We start from the raw sequence: 23,915 nt of genomic DNA, 5'->3' as shown, positions 1-23,915 counted from the left end.
ACATCGAATGCAATGTTTTGAAACAGAACGACAATCGATTCGTTGCGACCGCACAACAAATCGTTCTTGTAATCATATAGGACGCGCAGCTTCAAAGCATACAGCTCAGCTGATTTCACTTTGTGTGCTTTGCTGTTAGGAAGGGCAACTACTGCTACTGCTTAACTTGACCATGGTCTTACGTCCTACGCAACAACAGGAGAAACATCGCCGCCCCCCCGGCATATCCAACGCCACGCTCATGGACAACGATGTTTTGCCCCAATCTTGGATTGCTCGCACAACTTGCCGCGTAGTTCCGCGCTCGGGTATGTTAACACTTACCTGCGTCGTACTCATATCGAACACATAGTCGAAGGTAAAGGCCTTATCGGATCCGAGCAAAACTTGCGGCTCACCAGGCGTGACCTGCGTGCACACCCGGCACATATCGATTAGCTCACGCGGTATCTGTGGACGAATTCTGAAACGATGTCGAAAAGGGAGAAAACATCAGTAAGCTGAAGAGGTACATGGTTCGTGCAGGTAAGCGCGAAAGTGAAATATGTTGTAACTGATACAGGATGGGCTTTTTTTCTCGTACAGGTATGTGAAATGGTGGACACCAATGTTTGTACACTGATTAACGGTTAATTTTGCAATTCTCATGGTTGTGTTCACGCTGAGCATGAGGGATGCATATAGAAAGTTCAGAGATCAGGAGTATGGAGTCGCTATGTCTCTCACTGGTTCCTTGTAACAGCTGGTTTAGCTGGTGATTGCTGCACCTCGTTACCCCCTTGATTAAGGGGTAAAGTTTCCGCACGTATATGCAAATTAATTGAATTAGCGGTCAAAGTCATTGCAACGGGATGGTCACCTTTTTCCCCCGGGCCTCCAATATGTCTGCCATGTTTAGTCCAAGTTGGAAACTGCTTCTACTTCCTCCAATGTACATGTTTCTTTATGTGCAATTCATAAACGGGGAGCTCCACTTCAAGACCCTTCATTTTAACAAACGGTACCCAGAAGGAAATTCAAACCTACCCTCTCTTGCTGTACGTATATGTACAAAATGCATAAAAAGTTTGAACAAAACTAGTCAGTCTTTGTTCGCTGCGTAATCGTTACATTGTAGGACTTGACTTTAACTTGACTGGTGGTTCGCGGAAGCAGACACAACGTCGCACTTTACATACCGGAAGATAAAAACGGCTTCGGTAGTCAGGTTCTCATCCAGCGTTCCTCTATTGCCTTAGGGAACGCCCGCAGCAACAAATCCAAAAGACAGATAGCAACTTGTTGGAGCTGGCTGGTTGTTTCTAGTGTATTGAGGTGATGGTGGACAGTTTTGCTATAGTACCTGCGATAGAAGTTGTTTTGGCAGTACAGGAAATCGTACTTTCTGAACTGGACATTTATTTATTGGACTAATGTCCACTGTAGTATATAGAGGGCCCTTCAATATCGACAGTTGCATTGATTGATATTAGGAGAAGCAAGGACTATCTGCGCCATTTCGTTAGATTTCAACTTTCCAACAATGTCGTCTATGATTGATTACTATATTGCCAAGCGTTTTGTTGAACTTGTTGAACACCAATGTTCTTTCTTTAGTCCTCGTAGTAAAATGAAGGCACGTATGTAGTGCGACATAAAACTATTAAAATCTCATTAGAACCTCAATCACGGAGAGCCGTCCATAAATAATGATACGAACGTGATTGCTCGTGAACAGACCCGGTACGTGAGCATCAATTTTCTTCCTTCCAGACTTTGGCGATCAATTTGTGAAAGATTATATGCATTAAAGCACAGTATCGACACAGCAAAGGAGCCTCCCAAAAAGGGACGAAACAACGAATATAGCATACGGAATTAAAATCCGGTGCAAAAGTCATTCTCTTTCTCAACAGTAGCACCAGCAGTGTCGGATAATCGTGTGCGCTCACTTCCAACAAATTGCACGCGCTTCCCATCAGCACAAACCGCAAGTAATTTGAGACGCAGCATGTAAATGTAGAGCTATGCAGTCGAAATTCATAAGTGCATGACTTATGCACACCATTTTCCACAAAACCCAATGTGCGAGGTATTCGAAAAGAAACTTAAACCGCAGCAGCACCTTTTGCTGATTAAGTTTGTCACCTCCAGACACACGTGACCAACGGTCTAAATTTGCCACCCTCGTCTCCAATCCCGTGGTTTCGTTATTCTTCGCTACTACCAAAGGGTCGAAGCTGTGTTGTGCTGGTATCAAGTAACGCCTGCTAGAAACCAGGTCGGTTCGAGGGAAGACAAAGTTTCTTCTTTTGAACACGATACTGCAATATCATAACAGGAAATGTGAAACAAGCTAAACGGAGTGTTATGGCTTTTTCTTGACATTTTTACTACAATGACACTCAGGACGTCTTCACACGTACGTGGAGGCAACATCGCCAGGGGACACATAGCAAATGCTCGGCTAGACGCCGGGAGAGGTTTTTTTGTCTCCTTTTATTGTATTTGGTTGTTTCACGCCAGTGCATGCATAAAACTGCATTATCCCTCGATGCTCTTTTATATTGTTGCTCTTTTCTTTCCACATCTGTTTCCTTAGCGGGTGCATAGCGCCAACTTAGCGGTCAACAGTATCATAAACCGTTTGTTCAACCGAATATACACCAGCAGCAGAGACAGAGTGCTGTGTTTGCCTTTTTGGGAATCGCACACAGGAAACGAGCTACCGACTGATCCGAAACTGGAAAAGGGTCTCTACATAACGAATAATTATTCTCCATTAGCTTGCTTGTGCCGTACCATACGATAGCAATGACATCATTCTGTACCACGTACATTCTTGGTCTGTACTTGGGATTTTGTCCTAGAAGAAGAAAAAATGTATATCTTTAAGATTTTCTTTATACAACGCAATACAACGATGTTTTAACCAACATACAGCCAAATTGCCTGTAATTGCCTCTCTCTCTCAAACGAGCTATTGGACACAAACTTTATAAAGGTTGGGCCAGGTCTAGGCAAAAACTTTTCATCTTGCACTAATAACACGAATGCACTTTCACAGATGACTTTCATCGTAGAGGTGGAATAAAAATCTCACGAAGCAGGTTTCCCGGTGTACCCGGTGCACTGAACGCATAATGAATGCGTGACGAGCAATAGGATCTAGGCGATATGCAATCATCTCGTGATCCACGTCTGCCACTACCCAACAACGTTCGCTGATGTCTGTACTAAATCATCCATCGTTACTCCGGGTCGTGGGAAGCACAAAAACAGAGGATTTATGAATTCGCATTAAACAAAAACAGATTTGCTTGCATGATTCATAATCTTACCTATGCTTGGGTGCGATAGGGGGAGTTTCATAATCGCGAGAAATATTTCGATCTGCTTTTATGAAAACAAATACAATTGCAAACGCCAAAAAATATTGACAAAAGTGAGTCAACAGGTGAGAATTCATAGCGCGATTCAGAAACTGCCCAGATGTGAATAATTTCCGCAAGCCTTAAATCTAATCGTGTACCGTATCAATATCTATACCCTGAACTTTAGATAAGATGTTTTTTTTTAATTAAAAACCTTAAAAATATGTACATTTTGTACGATAAATGAACTCGTCATTCACATGCTATCGTTTGCTTTCTTAAGGGAAGATGTACACTCAGAAACTTAAAGGTCATTTTCGTGGAAATTATCATCAGTCTCAGAAAAAGGTCATTTTCGTGGTTTCTAAGAGAAAAGCTCTCTAAAATATTGAGTTGGGAAAGGATTCAAGTGCCATCAAGAATGATAAAAACCCAAACATTGTAACATATTATGCAAGAAGATGCTGTAATCAAGTAATTGAAAAGCCAAGAATAGTGTTGGGTCAAGAGCGAAAGAGGTACCTCAATCGCTCCGGTCATCTTATTGTGCGCGCTCCCGCACAGCTCACGGGTAAAAGAGGTAGCTCCGTACGGAGCGCTACACACAGGAGCGATTGTGCGATGCGCTCCCATTTGAAAATTTCACAAGGCTATAGCCCTAGGTTTTTTGGGAAATTTTGCAAAAATTTTTCAAATGATTTTTTTTAATGCGAATCGGTTGAAATAAGTTTCTTTTCACTCAAATAATGCTTTAAAATAAGAAAAGAAAAAAAAACAAAAAAATAAAAAAAATATTTTTAACTCGAAAATTTCATAAGGCTTACGATTTTTTTGGGAAATTTTACAAAAAAAAATTAAATTGATTTAGTTTAATGCCAATTGGTGGCAATGTGTTTCTTTTCATTCAAGTAATGCTTTAAATAAAAAAAGAATGAAAATTAATTAAAAAATCAAAAAATTCAAAAAAATGAAAATTTACTAAGGCTCATTTTTGCACCAAGTTTTGCCTATAACTTGGTCGGTATCCAACGGATCACCAATCTTTAACCTGTGGTCGATAGATGGCACCAATGGCTACATTTTCTTCTTGGACAGCCATGCCCTCAGATGTCTGTGTCAGGAGTTATTCGAGGAACCAAGTTCCTTACCCTGTTTGAAAATTAGAAAATTAGAAAAGAGGTAGCTGTATCGCAGGAATCGCTCCAGCGTGTAGCGCTCCTTGTGGTGCGAAACTTTGCTCATGGGAGCGCATCGCACAATTGCTCCTGTGTGCAGCGCTCTGTGTGGAGCTACCTCAAGCGCACCGCACACTTTAGAGAGCGAGAACTACTCTACCGCTCTTGCAAAAGAACTACTTGACCCAACACTAGCCAAGAATACTATATTGAGTTTATGGAACAAGGATGAGAAGGATCTCTTAGCTTTACAATTTCATTATGAATCAATATCCATAGAGATTTCATCTTAAAACCGGAATTTATGAGATCTTTCTAAGCACAAACAAAAGTCCTTGTTTCAGAGCGAATGTTTAGAATCAAATATCTTCTAATGAAGCATAAAATTAAACAGCAGTTTTGAAGAACTTAAAAAGCGATATAAAAGATTGCAAGAAGCACACCTTCTTTAATTGATTTTACATGTTATCTTCCCAGTTTATTTCCAGCAGTTGTTTGTTGTTGGGGTAGTCGTATTGCCATTTTTTCACCCGTCATTGCTGACGTCACTGCTACAACATGGCTGGTTGGTTGTTCGTGAATTCCGTGCACGTTTACCGTCCCTTACCGAGCACCTTGCCCCAGCAAAAAAGATAGCGCTGCGTTGACAATGCATGTACAATGTCAAGGTTACAATGCATCAATGTACGCATATGCTTGTATCGCGTTTTACTCAACTGCCGATTACATTTATTTTGAGGTAAATTTTCTTCCGACAAACCTACATTGACATGTTCTAGGACAGAGCAATATTTCTTCCCAAAAGCGGAAAGTTGTCTATTCCACCTTCAGGGAATTTTTGAACGGAAAATTTCTAGCAAAACTATCCATTTCCGCAACTCCTTTCCTACTCCCACCCCCTTCTCGCACAGCCATCGGGGACACCTTTATTCTATACCACCCTCGGGGCATTCACATTCCATTCACCCGAGCAAATAAGTTTAATATTTGCATATATATTTTTTTCCTTCTCTTCCTCCGTGTTGCATAAATTATTCTCACGTCGCAAAGTTTCCAACCTTTTCCGCCAATTACCCACACGCGGCGGAATCGATTCTCCGAGGCGGAGAAAAAGCGAAGCGAAAATAGAAAATAAAGCTGCTCCCACAATCGGCGTGTCAAACATGGAAATTTGTACCGATGAATTATGCATTGGCACAGCGAATGCACATAAGTACACCTTTTTGGCCAAACGTACCACCAACACTTTATCAGTTGGTGTGTATGTTTATATGGGGCGTATGAATATGATTGTCTATTGGACACGGTTAATAAGCTTTCCGTCGTGATATGGAGGGAGTTTTTTTTTCTCAACCAAACTTTCCTCGAAACCATTTCACCAAATTAAGCACGCGAGAGAAGTTAAAACCATCACCTCCACTTGAAGAAGACATTTAAAAAAGGAAGATATATCAGGAGAAAGATCAAAATACCTTTAAAAAAAGAATATCTTACACATTTATTCCATGCACGAAACTAACGGTCCCAGCATTCCACTTTTCTTTTTGTTTTGCACCACCAAAACGAAAGATTATGCATCTAAATCTAGATCGTGTAACCGTCACTCCCCAAAGCACTCAGGTGCTTTAATTAATTGGCCATGCAACATAATTTAATTCGAAGTCGGGAGCAAGGGGAGGAATTTTCCTCCATTTTCCACGGAACTTCACATTTCATTTTTTGTTCATCTAGTCTGGGCACATCTTATCAAATGCTGGTGGTTGTGAGGAACTAAAAAAAACAACCCAACTCATTCCTGTAGGTTGTTGATCTCGGTGTGAACTATCGCACGGAATACCATGCGACCGTGGAGGAAGGTTGTTGTATCTCATTTTTTTCCATTCGGCGAAACGCATCTTCTGCAGATAAATACATCCAAATCTGGTCTTAGCAATCAACGACACTGATCGCTGAGCTATCATTTAATTCATGCAGTATTATTAAAGATTGGACCAAGCATTCGCAGATTCATACGGTGAGGCACTATTTTTGCGACTAATTGCGACCATCAGTCAACGTCGAGGGAACGTTTTATCGTGCAAACAGAAGTAAATTGAGATAATATCTTTCCAAACGTTTGATGGTCTTATTCGCGCGTTTGTTTGAAACGAGACAACAACAGCAGAAAAAAAATCATTCCCAGCACAGGTTAATGGGCAGTTTAAAATGTAAAGTTTATTGAGATTTTTTTTCATTCAATAAAACAAATTAAGTTTTTATACAAAATCATGTACAATAAAAGACACTAATAGCATATCCAAACCAGGCGATGTAAGAAACAAGGTTAATCATTACAGGGTAACTTGCGTAGGCCGCTTTCACGGCAATCTTCCATTCACAACAAAGCGAATGTCACTCACCCTCGGTTGTCGATCCAATCCACCGAAAAAAAAATTACGTTCAAAGGGATCGTACGCACAAAACCTTATCCCAACCTACGGCTGACGGTAACCCAAAATATCATACGTTTTGTTTCTACGCTCTCATGAATGAAACCATGTTGCACGTTTACGGAACGCAGAACTTTACGCAACCCCTTCAGCGAGCACCGGCTGCACCAGCCAAAGTCTCGTTGTCGTTTACGTCGTACAGAACAACAACAGCAGCAAACGAAAAAACCAGTCGTCCTTGACCAGACCATATGCACCATAGGCAACACACCGACGCGAGCGAGACAAACGTCGGAGAAGCACATGGTTGATACCGATCAAGCATGCGCCCAGTAGTGTGTGGACCGTCTTCGGTGCTTTTTATTTTATTCAAACCCACCACCCCCCCCCCCCCAAAATGGATCTTCGTACGAAACAGCTGAGCATTAAACATAGCGAAGAAGGCTACGAGTAGTAATACGAGGGAGTGTGCGATGGCGCCGAACACGGTATAGTGCCACGGAACGACGCCAACGACCGACCATCACCCAGAACGACACACGACGAGCGCTTCCTTACATTCTGCTTTTGTATGTCACTCGAACCGCCCACCGATCGACAAATGATCGTTTATATTACGCTTCGTCCGTTTATCGTCACCGCTCAACAGATGGCACTGTTTGATTCCGTCCCGCGATACGGCCGTGGATCGAGGTGGATAATGTCATTAAAAGCAACCTGCTGCGTGTGACGTGAGCCAGAATATTGCGTTTTTATATTGCGCAATTAAGCAGGGACACATTAGCCGTTTTACTGACATAACGTCTTATTTAAACGTCAAACAAAAAGTGCTTGTTCTGCCCATAATAGACATGTACATTTGTACAAAGGTCCTTAAAAAAGAAGAAAAAGTAATACTTTTTTAAACTTTTGGAATATTAAACTCAACAAACAATTTCATCTGAAACCGAAATGGATTACCTCTTAAACGCAAGGATAATTTTCCGTTTTATTTCTGTCAAGAGGAATCATCCAAACAGGTACGAATATCTTTGGAAAGTGCTCTCTCGTCTGTAAGGTCGTTTTGCATGACCTCTTAAAACATATTGGCACCAACAATCGAACGCACCAGATATATCGAGAGGTTTGAACTCAGCCTCAGTGCGCAAAAAAAGCAAGCTTACCCCAACAGTTATGCCTTATGCTAATCAATATCCAATTCCACTGCAACTGCAGCTCCGACTCTTGGTAAAGTGCTGGAATCAAATCAAGTATGTACACCTACGGCCAAACATTCTTCATGTGGCTACACACACTTCAGAACGCAATGGTTGGTGGTAAGCGAGCGCCAAAGCCCCATTGAGTATATTATGTGGGCGAAAAAATCGATGCTTGGCATGCTGCCAAAAAGCGTCTGCCATCAATCGCACACGTCGGTGTTTTCTGGGCCGACTCCCGAACACACTCGATGTCGATTGGGGCATCGGAAAAGACTGGCCTCGATTTATTGCACGTGCTTTACTTCTCGACGACGATGACGTACAAAATTCGTCGCTACACACACGGTTGTTTCTTCGGCGTCCATAAGGTAATTGGGATCGATTGAATTGCGTGTCGTTTGGCGAAGATGTGCTGAAAAATGCATCGTACGAGAAATGAGAAACCGCCGTTGCTTTGTGTTTTGATTTAACGAACTAATGAAGGTTAGTTGAAGCGCAATTGATGTTGCGTGCACCTCATTTCATCACTTCTGTTTGTACTTCTTTTTTTGGCACCACAAACTCTTGGGGAGGTCTTGGTCTACAACATACTCATAGTTGGGTAGTCAAGTTCTTCAGTTTAAATAAGCGCATTTCACTCAAATACAAAAAATATCGAAAAACTAGAAAAAAATGTCGCAAAAGTCGACTTCGTCAGTAAAGTCTTTTTTGGGCGTCCACAGGAACAGTAGAGGCCATGGTAGGCCCAAGTAAAAATGGAGTGATTGCGTTGGTACGTGAGTTGAGGTCTTCAGCAACATGCTGCAACAACAAGATCGCTTCCGTTCAACCGTTCAATTATAATGATAACACGATAAAACGGTTACCGAACGAAGCATAACGAAAAAAAAGGAGATTTAGGTCTATAGCCTTCACATTAACGACAAATCCCACGATAAAAATCTATTCTTAAAACAATAGTTTTCACACAACCCATCTTTCTACATCCAATTGAATGCTTTTCAATTCGAAGCAAAACAACAAAGAAATTTATAAAATCATTCCCAATTCCATTTGGTTTGAAACTCAATAACAAACATTTGTTTGAAGCAGCAAACAGCGAAAGTAAATAATGTATTTATTCCCTTCACTAATTTAAAATGCAGAACCGAAAACAGTAGCTAATTGCATTTTTAATCAAATATCGCTAATTACACCATAAAGTAAGTAAACAAATGTTTTTTTTAAACCTTGTTCATTTCGAATAACCGCTTAAAGAGCCGCTAACGAACTCCGCTCGCTTACATAAACATTTCATTGACACAGAAGGCAAGAAAAAAATCATGTAAAAATCAATGTCGGAAGCAACGTCGCAGTACTTGCGGGTGGGCAACACATTATCAGGTCGCATGATATAGAAAAAGTGCGTAATTTAATCATTCCGCTAATCAATTATCCCCTTTCAATTTAGATATCGCTTTAAAGAGAACGATTATTAGTGCCGGCTCTTTATACTTAATCACAAGCATGACCCCAGGGCTTTAGTATTAACATGATAAGTGCACGTTCCTTTACATTCCGTCTCGATCGGGTTGATGAAAGTGAGCAAACGACCGGCTTTACAGGCACGGTAGCGATGTCTAACAAATTCGCTTACGTCGCTTAATTTATCGAACCGGTTGACATACAAACGGTGCCGCACATGTCTCACCGAGCTGATGTCGCTCGGTCCGGGTTCATTTCGTTTTATTGACATAAGCCGACTTAAACTATGCCTTCGCCCTCTACGGCAATTGGAACCACCGATCGTTAAAGTGAAGGAATTATTGACGAAGGGAGAGAAGAACGTAGATCATAACCTCTAAACATCGAACAAATTAACCTTCCCATCGATTACTTTAGTTTGCTGGAGATGATTTTGTATGGACACAAATTTTGTTTACGATTATTAGATAGAATTACCTAACAAGTTGGTTTATTAATACCCATTCACCTCCTCCTCAACGGTTCAGTTATTTTGGGAAACAATAAAATAGTTATTTAAACCTTTGGAGATTAGACGGTGTTGTCCTTTCTCTTTCTAAGTCTATTTATACAAAAAAACACTTTTTTCTGATGCTTCATTCGTACTGCATTCAACAAGAACCGGTCAGTAAAATGCCTACTAATTACTTAATGGTTTGCGTGTAGGGAAACAAATCATACGCCATCGATCAGCGCATGCGAAGCGGCAACCGTTAATCTATTAAATGCACCTTAATACCACTTAATCGTGCGCACTGGCACTTATACGTGTGACTACAATTTGCATGCACATTACGGGCCCATAAGGTTCCGAACAACGCGCACTGTCGGATGTTTTTGCTACACTACAATTGCAAACGCCTTCCGGAGCTGATGCATCGGGCGCATCAACACTTCACCCGCCATCCTTCGCCGGTTTTTGCCCGCCCGTACAAACCATTTCCTGTTCTTGATCGATTTTCCGCTTCCTTTTTCCAAACCATCGAAGAAAATGCTATTAAAATCAGGCCATTTCCACTGACATGCAAACTTGAGCTTGCCGGCTTTCCATCTCGCCGGAAAGCCTGAAGAAATTAATGGCCCGCTATGGTTTCAAGTGGCAGTTACACAGAAAAAAAACGCGATCGATCATCCACCCTACGAACATATGTGCGAACACCACTTTTACGTGAGGAAAGTGAATAAATAGAACATGGAGCAGCAGCAGCAACAACAAAAAACCCCCAATACAAGACATCGTAGATAAGTGACGTTCCTTTTCATGTGAAAGTGTTGCTCGATTTAAGGTTCGATGATCTGAGCTCCAAATGGGAAATGACGGAAAACTCCAAATATGTTTTGCACAATTCATTGCCAAATTTAGTGTAAGAAGAAAAAAAACGCCACGGGGAAACGTTCGTTAAAGCTCACTCACCACAGCATGCCTTAACAGCTGACCAATGATGGTAGGCCTGATGGCCTTCCAAATGGCGGTGCCAAAACGGGGCGTTTAATTAATGCCCTCAGCTGTCCGCCCTTCAGCGTGAAACGATGATGGTAAAAATATTTGAGATATGTTTTGTTCAATGTGAGCCTAGGACTGTAAAGAACTGCGGTTACAAATCCTAATCAAAAGCTTCCAGATCTTGTAATGTACAACATCTACTAAAAGAAGTTAACTTACGATCTTTCAAATAAGTTGTTTATGTAACTTATAACTTATCATGAAACGTTAAGATTGTTTATCTCAAAAGATCTTTAAAAAATAGGAAAATTTTTCAACAATCAATTGACCTTTTAAAGTTTAATATTTACACAGTGATCAACTCTTGGTACTGTATGTCTCTCACCATTAAGCGGTAGATAAAGGCCAAAACTATTGGACGTGGTTGCGGGTACACACCATAACAAAGTGGCCCCCTTTTCGGCAGGTTATGAAACGGTCACGGTGGTAATATTCTCGTGCGCCTCCGACAGCGCACTCACCCGAGGACTAAGCGGCATGGGCCAATCCTATATTTACCGAGCATCGTTGCCACACGCAAACATTACGCCTAAGCTTTATCCTCTTGGACACGCGGAACAACGGACTCACTGTGTTTATGCGCGCACGAAAAAAAAAAACACCACACGCTGGCACGTTTGCTTTCGTTTCGTCTACTATCAACTTGAGATCTACATTAACTGGACGGTGTTGAGCTTCATAGTGTCATACACTATTGAGGTGGCCACTAACTTCGCGCACGGTGTGTCACTGGCTGGCATTGTTCGACAAAGCTTTTTCACCGACCTTTGCCGGGTATACCTTGGCGAACCGCGTGCCCTCACCAAACGTCTTGTTTAAAGTGGTTTGTTTTGAGGGTGGAAAAAATAAAGAAACGAGCTAGATGACAATATTTAAAGAATCAATTGTCACCGGCACGCTACTGCGCGTCACCCTTAACGCGTTTGTTTCAAACGCCAAACAAATATGGCGCGCAGCTTCCATGTCCTCAGCGAGAGGAACTATTTTTTGCAATATTCCATAGTATGGACAAGCCACAAATAGCCAAACTGTTAGAAATTGACATTCTATGGGTGGTCTCCACACTTCTCAATCCATGTCCAGGGTTCCTCATAATTAGTTACGAATGGTTGCAGCTCAAGCATTAGCACAACTTATTAGGCAAAAACCTTGAGTGCTCGCCAAAGAAACACAGGTAGCAAACATGAAGAATCGTTCATCTCACTGTGCAACTTATTTAAATACTTCAGGTGACATCTTCCATCTTCAAGTCTGTCTTTCGGCCTGACATTCGTCTTAAGTGACGTAACCCAAAAGAAGGCAAACTTTGCGTATGGTTGTTGTGATTGAGTGAATTCTTTAACACTTACCACTAACCTTTTATCAACCGTACTAAATACACGGGCGAAGAAAACAAAAACCAGAACAAAAAAGGGTCACCCCAAAAACCCGCGCAAAGGAAGGTCGTGTGTGCGCAACTCGCCGGGACGTCTCTTTGCTACGCGTAAATAATGATCTATTTTAATCCAAATCTCGTCACCCCCGGAGAGAAGCACCAGAGAAGCGGTGGTAGATGGGACACTGCAAAGGGTACGTGGTCGAAAAAGGCGGGATTCGACATAAAGTGAAGCTTATTTTAGGTTCCCACATGATTCAATCACACGCCAGTTTGCAAGAGCCGAGAGTTGAGCGCCAGGTTTGAATCTGACGGTTTTAGCGCAATTTGATGGTGTTGGGCCATGCTGGGCCAGGGGTAGATGACGATGTGTTTGCTCTTGAAATTCTAGCCCTCCCCAAGGTCTGACGACCCCGTCAACTAAGTGCTCGTAATACGATGGTGGCGTCGGAGTCACACACTGTTGACCTGTTTACGCCACGTTATAGGTCGCAGGGTTTGTACTGAACATATCAGGTAAATTAATAAAAAAGAGAAAGGGTGTGACTGCGGACAACTGTTGCCATGCATCGAACATTGTTGTGATTTTATGCCCCATTCTATGGCAATTCGATCACAGGTAACTTACAAACTCCGGAAATTAGGAAGCCATTCAAACAATTGCTCAAAAGCGAAACACCTGGTACCTTCCTCCAATAAGCAGACAACATCCAACAAATGTATTATGAATACATCACAATGTCGTGTTGTTTGCAATTCAACAGGTGCTGCAGAAAGATCATCTGTGCTCCACTTTGACAATCTGACCTTAACATTGGTGTCATGACGATAGCGTTTAAACACACCAAAGCATAACATTTTATTGAAACGACCAGATCGGCATTGACGATAGAAGCTAGACCTTCTCTAGTGTTTATCTGCGCTACCACCACAACGATTAAGCAAACATATCGTCGGCAAACTGGCAATCGGCGGAGAACTCCAAACCTCAAACCAAACAAACCGCAGCGCATCGCTCTTTTGAGGTGACAAATATGCCGCCCCTATCAGCTACTGAAGTTGCATGCAAACCGATCGAACGATATCAAAGGAAACCGCAACGATTGATATGCAATGCAGAAGGGCAGCAGCAGGGCACAACCGGTCCTAGTGTTTTATACCGCAAAAATGACACCCGACAGGAAGACACGGACATTGTAAGTAAACGTTTCGCCAAGCAGTAGAATTGCTAATCGCCCATGGATCGAATTACGTGCCGAAGTATTTAAGGTATATAGCAAGGTTCATTAGCATCCGCGACCTTATGGATGGGTGCTGGGGTTTCAAAGCCGTGTAATGATCTGATACGGTTTCCCGATTGTTGCCTGTCGGTGTCCTACACCAGCAACATCAACGGCAAATTACAAACCATTCGTTTCGAATTGGAACGTTGCGTCCAACGCTATGGTCTTGTTAAACCATTCAATTTCCCAACAAATCGTTAGGAAATCGATAAGATTAAAGACATGCTTGGTGTGCACCTTTAAGGGTACACATCCTAACACTACACCACTGCAATGTAATGGTACTGCTGCAATCGTTGGAAAATTCCGACACCCAATGCGGTATCTTTTGCGTCCCAATACACATCAACCCCGAAGCAGTAGTAATCTTCATTAAAACTCCAATAAAATACCTCAATCGTGCAACTTACCCGGGTGTTTCTTTACACCGCCCCGAACCGAGTGGAATCGAAATTCGATACAATCCGTGCTCGCTACCGGCTACGATGGCAATTCAATCTTTTATCTACCCTATCACTCCATCGCGGCGAAAATTTTCCACTGCAGCAACCGGCAAAAGCCAGTGAAAGTACTTTCACCGGGTGCGAGTTGACTGCGTGCTGCGTGTTGCTTGATACGTCGGCATTAGAGACGGTAGGGAAAAAAGTGGTAGAAATGTCACCGAAATCGATTTGGAAAATGTTGGTGACTTTTGTTTTTCATGTTGGTGCAAATCGATTTTCTTTCATGGGCTGTGGTTTCCAATTTCATACGTTCGTACGAAAGACGAAAGGCGAAACTGTGACACATGTTTAAGACAAATGGTAGCGCTAGAGACAGACCGTCACACACTTGAGCTTTAAATTGTCCACTTAACTTACAGTTTATATGGCTCATTTTAACGTCAACAGCTATTTGAGGTTGTCATTTCGATGGATAAAGGGTGAATTTTATAAAGGAAAAGATTTCCTCAATAACTACCCCGCTTCTTGAATATTGTATCTACGAGTTGCTTGCTTGGGACGGCGGTACAATACCCAATTAACTCTTCGCTATGTATCTCTCGTTATGCAGATCGTACAAGTGATCTTTATTCTGCAATACTGGGCAATACGCACCGGTACTACCACAACACGATTATTGCACAAATGGACCCACCATAACCACTAGTAATTGCGTTAAGTTTGCGGAGGTCACGCAAGATTGACGCCTAATTTTAGAAGTCGCCGTAGACAGACAATCTCCATTTTTCTTTAAGTCCTATTTTTCGCTTGTCTCCTTGGCCCGCACACCAGACACAAGTCCCATTCACGTTGGCGTTGAACTAGATACATTCGATGACCCGCTTGTGCACTCACCGTCAAATGCAGTGTTTGCAGCCCTCGGACTAAACGACCATCAGTATGGAGTGTCGCTTAGAAAATTATTCAAGATAAGAAAGTGAGTTGATTGTACACAACATCAAGCAAATCTGATTGCAAACATCAATTTTAAGGTATGAACTTCATCCATCTTTTCTGTCTAGGAAGCTAATAAAAAGAAATTGATTCAATGCAAACAATGCATTAAATCATCCAAAATAAAACAAACAAACTACGCCGTACGGCCACTCAAACGGCAAGATGGAAACAACATGTTGATCCACTGCTCAGTTCAGAGCACCTGAGTAAAGCTGGGGTACTCAAAACAAAACGACCTAATATTTGCTCAAATGTTTCAACGCTTCCCTTCCAAAACTGGCATCCGTTACAAAACGGTATAGACCATACGGGTATGGGAAACAAACGAGCAACAGAACCCATTTACAACAGTGAGTCCCGTCTGTAGAACTTCGACGGGAACAATCAACAACTCCATCAACGGATGTGTACACCGTCTCTCCAGTGTCTGTCCAGTTCCATTTCGTTTTTCGCTCGGTAAATCTACATTTATGGATACAACCGTCGTCTTCCTAAAATTTAAAAAAGCACGGCAAATGTTTGGTGAATTGGGAAGAAAAAAAATCCTTGTGTATTACACCATCATGATCTTCATCGATCGTACGAATACTCTGTTTGGCGGTCCCAGTCATCCGGACCAGACGGAGCTCGATTTGCGTAGTGCGAAACGCTCACGCACACGTACCGGCGTTCGATGTAGACAGATGAGGTAATCGTCCGGCCCGAATCCACTGTCCTGCTCTCACGCACCTTGTGTTTTCCGTCATCCATTTCGACGTGCGATGCCGCGAATGTGATTGACGAAGTGTGATATGACCATGGGGCGTGAAATCTGCCGTTTGTGAAAGAAACGCCAGTTACCGCACGCACATTCATTACAACCAGCAACGGTGGAAGTGTGAAGAGGCACGTCGGTAATTCGAATCGAACTCTAGGCAAGGTTGCAAGATAAGATTCCTTATTTTCGTGGAGGGATAAACGACCACCGTACCAAACTCCACTTTTGGTGGCAGAATAAGCCGCGATGAGTCAAACGTACGTTCCCTGTCTGTGGTCGGCAGCTAAGTGACCTTAGTTGGTTAGGGTTTATCAGTTTATCGGACGTTGATACTGATCATGCTGTTCTGTCTGACTGCTTCATCACGACGCAGTTTCAAGCAATTGAACGATTGTACGCCGTATGCGAGCTACATACAATGGCAGGGAGATAAATGAATAGTTTGATAAGATCGTTTCATGAAGGACACTATGCTGCTCTTTTTAAGACTTGTTAAAGAAAAGCGTCAAAAAGTATTTAATTGTTAGCATTTTTAACTTTACGATTCAAATTAGCACGTTTTGCTTTATCCAACAACTAACAAGTAATGATGAAGAGGAACTCGTCCACTTTATCTTCCGTGTCTCATACAGAAAAACATTTAAAAAAAGGTCAAGATTTGACCATCAAAATGAAAGAGTCTTTTTGAATGTGTAGCTCAAGAATATAGAGAAGAGGCGTTTTTGTTTAATTTGCTCAATAGTACGAAAATAAGCTTAGCAAACATCGCACGGTCTCCTGATACAGCGGTCAAGGAAAGTGGAAAAAGTAAACAACTCGTAGATTCGGTAGCGTAATATTGACGAGTCGTAGATCTTCTGTCGGACGACCTTGAACATGATAATATGTACAGCAATCGAGCAGTAGTAAATCGTAATGTCGTGATTGGAGCGTTTTTTGGTCTTATAAATTAGCAAGTGTGTTAGATAGGTGAATGGCAAAAGTAAAAGGGAAATTACCAACACAAAACCACCCGAGAACATTACCATAATGTATGCGATCAGTAGAAATTAGCTATAAAAACATCATTTCTGGCATTTCTGGTGAATGGAGATATACAATTTAAAATGTAACACATTATTCATTCCAAGCGAAGAAGCATTCACCACCAAAACGTAACGAAGGTTCATATGCTCTTTCAAAGTGAACGTTAGTGGCTAGCCTTCGAGTCACTCAATTGAAACATAATTTAACATTTGAAAGTGCAAAAGCGAAATATAACGACGACACAACGTTTTGTTGCACTTTGCATCAATTGCATCTAAAGGAAGCGAATCACACAGACCCAACCCAAACAAATATCATCATTTTTATCAACAACATCATCAGCAAGTCGTGATCGTTACTACATCATGATCAACACCCCAACACACAGAGAACATTATGAGGAATGGGTAAAGCGTGGGGTTGTGTTCGTTGCCCTCCCGGAAGTGGCAATGAAAATGGACACCATTTTCACTGCTACGGTGGCCGTACAATACATATTGAAAAGACACCACGAACTTGCTGGAGAAGGGCAAGACAAATATAGTGGAAGCCCCAAGAATGGGTTGATGATGACACATCTCCAAAAGCAGAAATACAGAAACGCCAAACATATTTAACATATTTTGAATATAGCTACCTAATTCAATAAACTTCATCAATAATGTGTTGTTTTAACCAATTGTGACCATGTAGTAAATAAAGACCTTCAGATTAAACCTCCTGTTCCTATATAGTAACATCCCTTATAAACCCCCCTTAAGTATGTGAGGACAGTTCATCAAAAACTTTTGGTTATTGCCTTTAATTCCAGAACTAGCCCATTAATTAGAATAGACTAGAGTCTCTTCAATATATCACAAATAACAAGGTTTATAACAACTTAGACATGACATGTTATGCTCACCTGACGGCCACCCGTACAGAGGATTCCTTATCTTCGTCTGGCATGTTGCCGTTTTTGTGAAACTTCCTTGAATGGTCGGAACAGAAATTGATTCTAGCAGGCTTCTGCAATGTTGGTGTTGCTTATACACGCTATCCTTTCGGCGAAGGTATTTGCCAACTGTTTGGTTCAACAGTGACACGTTGCCTGGTAAGTGATCTAGAGGATAGTTGGTCTTCTCACTATACGGCTATGAGTTGCAAACATGCAATCTATGCTTCACGTTGATTTCTGTTACTTCTACAACGATGGAATCCTTCTGGCAGTTGTGGTTGAATTAAGGCGCTGACACTTTTCCGGTACACGACTGTAAAAAAGAAGAAAACAATATAAATATTAGAATCTTTCCATAAGCAATCGATGAGAAAAGGGGAGGTACTGGCCCGGTATAATTATATCTTCCCAACTCAACTTTCGTTTGAGAACAAGTGTTCAAAATTCTAAACCATCTCCCAACGATAACCGGGGGAAGGAAGCATACTCGCTCATGAATATTTACAACGACACTCGAAACCAAAAAAAAACATAAGTAGCAAGTTCTGATCCTCTGTCCGCTGTGAGACTCAGGTGGAACTTGTAACGAGTGGCAAATCGGTAAACTCTTCACTGTACACAGTTTTGTTGCCGAACCGAAACGATAACTTCAACCAAAAACATTGAGCTACCACGGAAAATGAAGATCACACCCGCTGATAGTGAAGGCACTAGGGCGAGAGTTCGTCGAAGGAAGGAAAAGGCAGAGAGCATGGGACTGCGTCATAAATTACCGCCATGTATTTTTACTTCCGATGGCAACCATAGGTGCCACAAGGGGTGAATGGTTTCAACGACAACGGCCACAAGTAGTTTGGTCGTCTAGCAGATAATTTCTTTTTCGGAGCGTTTTGTTTCAGTCGTCTAAAATAGCAGTTCCCAACGAAGAGTGTGCTTTCAGTTGACACCGTGTTAGCCACCCTTTTCTGTACGTTCCATACAACAGTCTTAACAGGATATAAGAAAAAGAGTACTTTTGAGCATTCCCACATTTTACACCGCTGCTGATCGACAGAAAATGTCTTTTTTGGATGTCGATCTCCACAAGACACAGACGATCTCTTTGATGCGACATTGAGGAAGAGGCATTTTTGTTGGCTTTAAAACGTCAACACTCAAAATTGTCTGATTTCAACTCGTTTTTTGTTATGTTACTTTTGAATATTAAATAATTTTTCTCGGTCATCTTTGGTTATCATCTTGCTTTGTCCGGGCTATCATGGTCTATCAAAAACTTTGGTGGATTTCAAAAAGTATCAAAAATTACCCCCCTTGACGGAAAGCTCTTACTTCTTTAGATAAAATTGTACTCAAATGCATAAACCAGAAATGTATTGGACTTTGGACACTCATAAAACTTAACGATTGTCGGCGTGTAACCTCGGAACACGTATATCTAAGCCTCGATAAAAATGTTAATACACGTTCATTCAACAATCCCTCCGGCCGTGAATGCACTGTCATAAGCAGCATTAAAACATACAAAATAAAACAATTTGATCGATGCCGTAAATTAGGAGAAAATAAGTGACGTTTTCTTTATGCCCCTTTTTTTTGGGATTCGTTAATTGCAACACGGTGAATCCACGCATGACCGGGTTCCGTTGGTTTTTATGAGTGAAAAATTTACGCTGGGAACACGTCTAGCATTTTTTTAAAGAGAATTAAAACGAACGCCCATTGTGTTTGCAGTGGGGCGAAGATTACGGGAAAGTTAAAACTGACTTTTGGAAATGTTTTTTTTAAATTTCTTACGATCTTAAATTTTGTGGCGTAAAATACGTATTAGTTTGAAGTTTTCTGCTTAGATATGACAACATTTATAAGACAAAAAAATACAAAACATCAAAACAAACGCCTTCGCACTGTCTTTTAGTAAAATCCCAACACAAAATCCTCATAAATAAAGTAAACAGCGACAGAAAGCGATGTAAAAATAAATATTTTACGATCATGTGGCTACTCGAAACGGACGCCATACTTTAAAAAACAGAAATTGTGACTTAGAACGCACACACACTTTGGGAAACAACGTGAAGCAAACTGACCGGGCTAATCAACCCATAAAGTTATGATAAACATATGAAACTAGATATCGGTCGAAAAGCATGCCGCTCCGTTTATCTACTGTTTCGTTCCCTTTTATTCGACACAAAATAATGTGATGCTTGTTAACGGCTTCACCAGTGACGCAAAGTGCCCAAACGAAGGTAAATGGTACGATTCCCTACTAATCGATACGATAAACGTCAGCGTAATGGAACGTGGAAAGCATTTGCGTTTATTGCTATCATTTCCCCAATTCGATAGTTTCGACCAGTGGATATCATGATGTTTCTTATAACTTAACATAGAAATGCTTCACAAAATTAGACGACGATGAAATTACTACCTCATAGTTGTTGAAGTAAAATAGTAATCAATACCTCATTGATTATTAATTGTACCTCAGAGGCTACGCTTATCACCATAATCAACTGTTGAGCCAAATTAACGTTAAGGTGCTTTTAAAAAAAATTAAAACTCACGAAAAACGTCACGTGTCTCCGGCAAGATCCACGAAAAGACGTCAGCGATATGGACCAACGGTTGAACGAACTTTGTATGCGGAATTCGTGACACAAGACACGCAACACTTCATCTAATGTGTCTAAACACTCACTGGCCATCAAATTTGGAACAATCTCGTTTGTCACAGGCGACGACTTTTTTTTCAAAGTCGAAAATCGTTTCTCCCAAGGCAAGAAATCTTGGAAGAAAATGTAAAAAAAAAACAAGATTTTCTTGCTCTTTCCCTGAAAACGATCGACGAACAACGTCGCAGCCCTTAATCTTGCCAAACGAGTGTGTTTATAGTTTATTTTAGACTCACCCATTCGTTAAGGCCCGCTGAGTGTAATGAAAAAGGAAGTGGAAGCAATCAACCAGCTGTTGGACTCTTTTGGATTCAAAATCTCATCTCGATCTCCAACTCTCGCTATCTGATTGATTGTTACGCCACCAAAAAAAGGTGATAATACATACTGAAGGGGAAATAAGTATACAACAAAAGTGTTGCCAACGTGTCAATTTGTAGTTTTGGTAAATTGATTCAAATTTTAAAAGTATTAATACTCTCTTTTTTAACGACCGAAAACTAAGCACGATGAATGAGAGTGGCCTTTTGCAAAAGATCGCATATTTATGATAAATATGTTTTGTAAGCTTCACCTTAGCGTGGAGATCCCTCCTGTGGTGCGAAAGTTCCAATGGTCACAAACAGAGAAGATACGCTCAATAAAACATAACTCATGCGATGATGCGATGATGTAACTTCTAGTCGATTTCTCAATGTCGCCATTTTACTAATTGGCCAGTAGCTCAATGGCGTCTAGACGTGGTTTGCAATAAGCATAATGCGTTTTTGTTGTATAATTGTTTTCACTCGTTTTCCGTGCTGTCATAAAATATGAAACCTAATCACTAAAACTGTTTTAAATGACAAAATAATAGGATGCCCATTATGACCTTTGCAACATAAAAATACGTGATAAAATATTAAGTTGATTTACAAAAGTAATGCGATAAGTATATAAATAGAATATTTTGATCAAAAAAGACGACTAATGTCCCATACGCCTATTCATCGGTGAGGCTCATCACCATTAAAACATCATTATAAGTACACTGATCCATCACAATCCATCACATTACATAGAGAATTCTCTGTAGACAAAAGCAATCGATAAAAATTCGATTGGTAATAATAATTGAACGAAACACACCAGGTGTACTAAACGACATTTGGATTGGATTAATTACAAAAAAATATTTAAAATGACACGTAATAAATTCTTTACTTTCCTGTAAACCACAAAATAAAACAGCTTTAAACTGTACACAAAATAGGACAAATATTCATACCGTCCGTATCGAGATTAACTTTAAATCTAGTTCAACTGATGCACCACTGCTTCAGCACGTTGCATTTTCCTCCGTTAAACCTACTTTTTCTTCGCAATGAACTGGTTTGTTTGGCGTCTATCGGTCGCACGCATGCATCTCTTTCCGACATCGTTGCAAAACTACACCCACCCACCCACCCACCATGAAGATTTCTCCTTAACTTCCCTTAGCTTTTCCTATTGCGGAAATGTGGCGATGGGGGATTGCCAGCGAAATCTACCAAACGGCACGAATATTGCACCGAACTGAGTTAATTCAATTTTCCTCCCAACCGTACCAACCGTACCAACCAGGGCAAAGAGTTTGCGTACGAACAGCACTAGTTAGATGGGTTTAAACACCCAACCAATGTTCGATCGAACATTTGAAGGAAGATCCAAATTGGGGGTTTTTGAGCGGTTTAATAATAATTTGAAAATATTTTCAAATATTCGACATTATAAAATATGCTCAAACATTATTATGAATGAGGCATGAATGATAAAATATACATATTTAACAAATACGTGAAATAAAAATTATTCTTTAAAAGCATGAGTTTTTCAACAGCTTTCCTTATTATGGAAAAGGATATTTAAATTGAGTACTAATTGAGAGTAATTTTTTATTCTTTTTTCATTTAAAGCATTATTTGAGTAAAAAGAAACACATTGCAACAAATTCGCATTAAAATAAATCATCTTTTTAAATTTTGCTGAGTTGCTCAAAAATGAGGAAAATTTTATATTTTCTCAAACAGGGTAAGGAACTTGGTTCCTCGAATAACTTCCGGCACGGACACCTGAGAGCATGGCTGTCCAAGAAGAAAACGTAGCCATTGGTGCCATCTATCGACCACAGGTTAAAGATTGGCGATCCGTTGGATACCGACCGAGTTATAGGCAAAACTTGGTGCAAAAATGAGCCTTAGTAAATTTTCATTTTTTTTGAATTTTTTGATTTTTTTATTATTTTTCTCTCTTTTTTAATTTAAAGCATTACTTGAGTGAAAAGAAACTTATTGCAACCAATTGGCAAAAAAATTTATCAATTTTTAAAAATTTTCTAAATTACTCAAAAAAAGCTAAGCCTACAACCTTAGGAAATTTTCAAATTTTTCATTTCATTTTTTCATCAAAAATTTTCTAAGTTTTGCTTCAAGAAAATGCAAAATAAACTTTTTGTTCGAACTTGCTGGCTTTATAATAACATCCCCTGAAAGAACACTACCGCAACATGAATTGCAAGAAAAAAAAAGGTGCGAACACTATCTCCTACCTTCTCCCTTCTCGATTATTTTTATGCTATTTTTTCCTACCTCGAAAATGAAAAAGTGGATGAAATGTGCAAACAAATTGGAGAAAGAAAAAATACGACAAGCAACATCGAACTCCCCTCATTTTAACGGTGGTCGAAAGCAGATCGTAAGGCTTAAAGCCCTCACACCCTGGCGGCCCTGGCTAGTGGTAAAGTAATTCAGTAACATACCGTCCCGCTTTCCCACCGTGCTTTCGTTCGACCATCGTTGGCATTAACGGCAATTTTTAAGCCAACCGCACAGCAATGCGCTTTTCCAGCAGCCAGATTCACCACGGGTTGGGGCCAGATCCACCACACGAGGGCGCACCGCAAAGGAAATTTCGCGAACCTCTTGCGCATGGCCCACACACAACTGTTCCAACTGCCGGTACGCATACAGCTCCACTTTTTGGAGCATTTTACCATGCTATACCACCATATGGCTCGGCTTGTTTTGGTAGAAGCAAAAACGAAACTTTGAAACTGAAACTTCGAACAGTGATCAAACAACGAAACAGCAGCAAAGAACCAAAACAAAAAAACAACCTTTTTTGAGGGTCTTTGTGACTGTGAAAAGCGTTCAAAAGCAACGATCCGTACAAATCCGTGATTTGAGAGACGACGAACCGTGTAAACACATTTGCTGGCCGTGGATTAGGAGCTGTTTTCAACC

At 40.8% G+C, this 23,915-nt stretch overlaps 1 protein-coding gene across 14 annotated transcripts in view; it reads right to left on the bottom strand.

Moving 5' to 3' along the window:
* LOC125763842 (kinesin-like protein KIF21A) overlaps positions 1–23,915 on the bottom strand; it is a 40,487-nt gene that overhangs the window by 12,866 nt on the left and 3,706 nt on the right. For all 14 annotated transcript variants that reach the window (XM_049427422.1, XM_049427413.1, XM_049427425.1 and 11 more), the window contains 2 exons: positions 17,948–18,293; positions 325–463 (listed from right to left, as the gene is read on the bottom strand). In XM_049427422.1, the coding sequence (XP_049283379.1) occupies positions 325–463; positions 17,948–17,991 (183 nt within the window). In that variant the 5' untranslated portion in view covers positions 17,992–18,293. The remainder of the gene's footprint in view (positions 1–324; positions 464–17,947; positions 18,294–23,915) is intronic.

This window comes from Anopheles funestus, chromosome 2RL (assembly GCF_943734845.2).
Source record: "Anopheles funestus chromosome 2RL, idAnoFuneDA-416_04, whole genome shotgun sequence".
NCBI lineage: Eukaryota > Metazoa > Arthropoda > Insecta > Diptera > Culicidae > Anopheles > Anopheles funestus.
The sequence above is the reverse complement of the archived record's forward strand: the minus strand, read 5'-3'. Positions and strand labels throughout refer to the sequence as shown.